The sequence below is a fragment of the Scylla paramamosain genome, chromosome 8, assembly GCF_035594125.1.
Source record: "Scylla paramamosain isolate STU-SP2022 chromosome 8, ASM3559412v1, whole genome shotgun sequence".
Lineage (NCBI taxonomy): Eukaryota > Metazoa > Arthropoda > Malacostraca > Decapoda > Portunidae > Scylla > Scylla paramamosain.
In genome coordinates, this window is record NC_087158.1 from 4,661,373 (window position 1) to 4,665,000 (window position 3,628).

The following is a 3,628-nucleotide window of genomic DNA, read 5'->3' on the forward strand; positions in this document are numbered from 1 at the left end:
TTTATTTCTCTGTTTTATTTTTTCATTTTATTTTTTACTTTTATATTTTCGTTTTTTTCCATTTTTTTGTTTTTATTTTTTATTTTTTTTACTTTATCTTTTATATTTTTTTCCTTTCTATGTTTTATTCTTTCTTTCTTTCTTTATTTATCTATTTTTCAATTCGTTAATTGTTAATGGATTCAGAAACACAAGTGTTCTTGTTTGGTGAGACAGATCACCACCTTGAGCGTGTGTGGCGCCCCTCACCAGCCCATCCCACCACCTTGTGTACTGGTGCACAAATTGTCCTTGGTGGTGACAGGTTCTACATCTAGGTATCACAAGTGCCTCTTGCTCGTCCGTGTCTCCCTCGTCCTTCTCTTCCTCTTCCTCGTCTTCCTCCTCTTTCTTTTCCTCTTCTTACGTTACACTATCGTTCAACTCCTCTCTCTCTGTTACACTTTCATTGGCTTCCTCCTCTTCCTTTCCTTACTTTTCCTTTTCCTCATCTCCCTTATCTTTCTCTTCCTCTTCTTATGTTACACAATCGTTGAATGAATTCTTCCTTTTCTTTCTCTTTCTCTTCCTCATCTCCCTCCTCTTTCCTTTCCTCTTCTTTTGTTACACTATCGTGAATGAATTCTTCCTTCTCTTTCTCTTCCTCTTCCTCATCACCCTCCTCTTTCTCTTACTTTTCTCGTCATGTACATCACTGGCTTCCTTATCTTCCTCGTTGTTCACTCCCTCATTCTCCTTTTCCTCTTGTTTCTCTTCCTCTTCCTTTGTCACTGTATCTTTGGCTTCCTCCTGTTTCTTGTCTTTCTTTTCTTCTTCTGTGCCAATTTCATAATTTTCTTTTTCTGCTACACATATTTCATGACAAAAGGCAGGAGTCGCCATTGATTCATGCCAAAGAGTTTCATTACCTTATTATATATTTTTTTTATTTTTTAATCTTTTTTCTCTTTTTTATATATAATTTTTAATATTTTGAAGTTAAATTTTTATTTTATATTTTATTTTACATTTATTTTTTATTTCTTCTTTTGTCTTTTAATCTTTTCATCTTTTTATCTCATTTATTTTTATTTTTTTATTTTAATTTTCATTTATTTATTTATTTATTTTTATTTTTTAACTTTTATAATTTTTCATATGATCTTTCCTTTTCTTCTTTTTTGTTTTCATCTTTTTCTTCTTTTTCTTTCTTTATTCTTTCTTTTTTTTTTTTGACACATGACAATTTTCATAACAAAGGGAAGAATCAACATTCATTGATAACAACAACTTTCATTGGTCATCGCTCATTTCTTTTTTTTTTTTAGTTTTCTTTTCTTTTCTTTATATTTCTTGACTTTTCTTTTTCCTTATCTTTTTTATCTACAAAATTCTCAGATTTCAAGAAATGCATTTCAAATCATTAATGCGAACAATATTCATTATCTTTTATAATCTTATTTTTTCTATCTTTTTATCTTTTATTATTCTATCTTTTTGTATTTCTTGTATCTTTTATAATTTTTGTGTGTTTTAAACTTTCCTCTCTTATTTTGTGTTTTTATACTTTTAATCTATCATTATTCTTATTTTTGTATCTTTTTAGTTTTTTGTCTTTTCATCTTATCTTTTGTATTTTTTTTGTTTTTATCTTTTTTTTAATCTTTTTGTGTTTTTATTTTAGTTTTTTTTTGTTTTAATTTTTAATTTCTTCTTCTGTTATTTATTTTTATTTTTGTATATTTTATTCTTTTCTTCATATTTAAAAAAACTAATCTTTTATAGTTTTTCATTTTTTTTACTTTTTGTCTTTTTCACATTTTTTTTTAAACATCACAGTTTTCAAAACAAAGTCAAGCATCACCATTGACTGGTGATAAAAACTTTCATTAGTCATCCTTCATTGATCATTATTATTTTTTCTTTTTCTTTTTTTTTTATTTTCTGAGAAAATCACAAAATTTCAAAAAATGCATTATACATTTCAAATAATTCATTAATTATTTTTAGTGTTTTATTACTTTTTTCTTTATCTTTTTAATTGTTCTATCTTTCTTTGTATTTTTATCTATTTATTTTTTTTGTGTTTAAACTTTTGTCTTATTTTTATATATTTTTTCATAATTTTAATCTATTTTTATTTATTTATTTATTTTTTTTCAAAATTTTAATCTTTTTAATCTTATTAACTTTTTTCATTCATTTTTATATTTAAAAAAATCTTTTTATCTATTTTAACTTTTTATCATTTTTTTTATTTTTATTCTATTTTATTTTTTTCTTTCCTTCATGCCAAAAACTCTCATTAGTTATCATTCACTGCAAACAATCGCTTTCTTTTATTTTCTTTCTTTTTCTTTTTTTTTTTACACTAATCATCAATTTCAGACAATGCATTATACGTTTCAAATGACTAATTTTTGTCCTCTTTTTTTCTTTTCTTTTGTTTAATTTTCCTTTTTCTTTCCCTTCCTTATTTTATTTTATCCTTCACTACAAACACGCGTCTTCCTTTCTTTCTCTTTTTATTTTCTTTTTTCTTTTTATTTACACAAATCACAAATTTCACAATGAAGGAGTCGCCATTCATTCATGACAACTTCCATTATCTTTTTGTTATCTTTTTGTATTTTTTTTTCATTTTATCTTTTATATTTCTTATCTTTCTTTCTTTCATCTTTATTTTTTTCATCTATTCACTTTTTTAATCTTTTAATCTGATTTTTATTTATTTATTTATTTTTTTTACTTTCTTTTCAGTCTATCCCACCACCTTGTGTACTGGTGCACAAATTGTCTTTGGTGGTGACAGGTTCTACATCTAGGTATCACAAATGCCTCTTCCTCGTCCTTATTTCCGTCGTCCTTCTCTTCCTCTTCTTCTCTTACACTATCATTGGCTTCCTCCTCTTCCTTCTCTTTCTCTTCCTCTTCCTCGTCTTCCTCCTCTTTCTCTTAATCTGTTACGCTATCGTTGGATTCCTCCTCTTCCTTCTCTCTCTCTTCCTCGTCTTCCTTCTCTTTCTCTTCATCTGTTATACTACCGTTGGATTCCTCCTCTTCCTTCTCTTTCCTTTCCTTTTCCTCGTCTTCCTCCTCTTTCTCTTCCTAGACTTATGTTGCACTATCGTTGAATTCCTCCTTTCCCGTCTCTTTCTCTTCCTCTTTGTCATCTCCCTCCTCTTTCTCTTCCTCTTCCTATGTTACACAATAGTTTAATGAATTCTTCATTTTTTTCTCTTCCTCTTCCTTCTCTTCTTTCTCTTTCTCTTCCTCTTATTATGTTACAGTAATGTTGAATCCCTCTCCTTCATTTTCTTTCTATTACTCTTCGTCATCTTCCTACTCTTTCTCATCCTTTTCTCGTCAATACATCATTGGCTTCCTCATCTTTCTCGTTCTTCAGTCCCTTATCCTCTTTTTCTTCTACTTCTCTTTCTCTTTTCTCACTGTATCTTTCACTTCCTTCTCTTTCTAATCTTTCTTTTACTGTTCTTCTGTGCCAATTTCATCATCCTTTTTATATTTCTCATCCATTTCCTCTCTCTCTCCCACACACACACACACACACACACACTGCATCAGCCTTCGTCATCTACTCTCACACTCACCTCACACTCACACTGCATCAGCCTTCGTCATCTACCAC

The 3,628-nt window shown here is 28.7% G+C and overlaps 1 protein-coding gene across 1 annotated transcript in view; it reads right to left on the minus strand.

Annotated features, from left to right (window-relative positions):
* Positions 1–3,617: 3,617 nt before the first annotated feature.
* LOC135103180 (glutamic acid-rich protein-like) overlaps positions 3,618–3,628 on the minus strand; it is a 522-nt gene continuing 511 nt past the window's right edge. Inside the window, exon 1 of the mRNA XM_064009274.1 lies at positions 3,618–3,628. This exon is cut by the window's right edge and continues 511 nt beyond it. Within this exon, the coding sequence (XP_063865344.1) occupies positions 3,618–3,628 (11 nt within the window).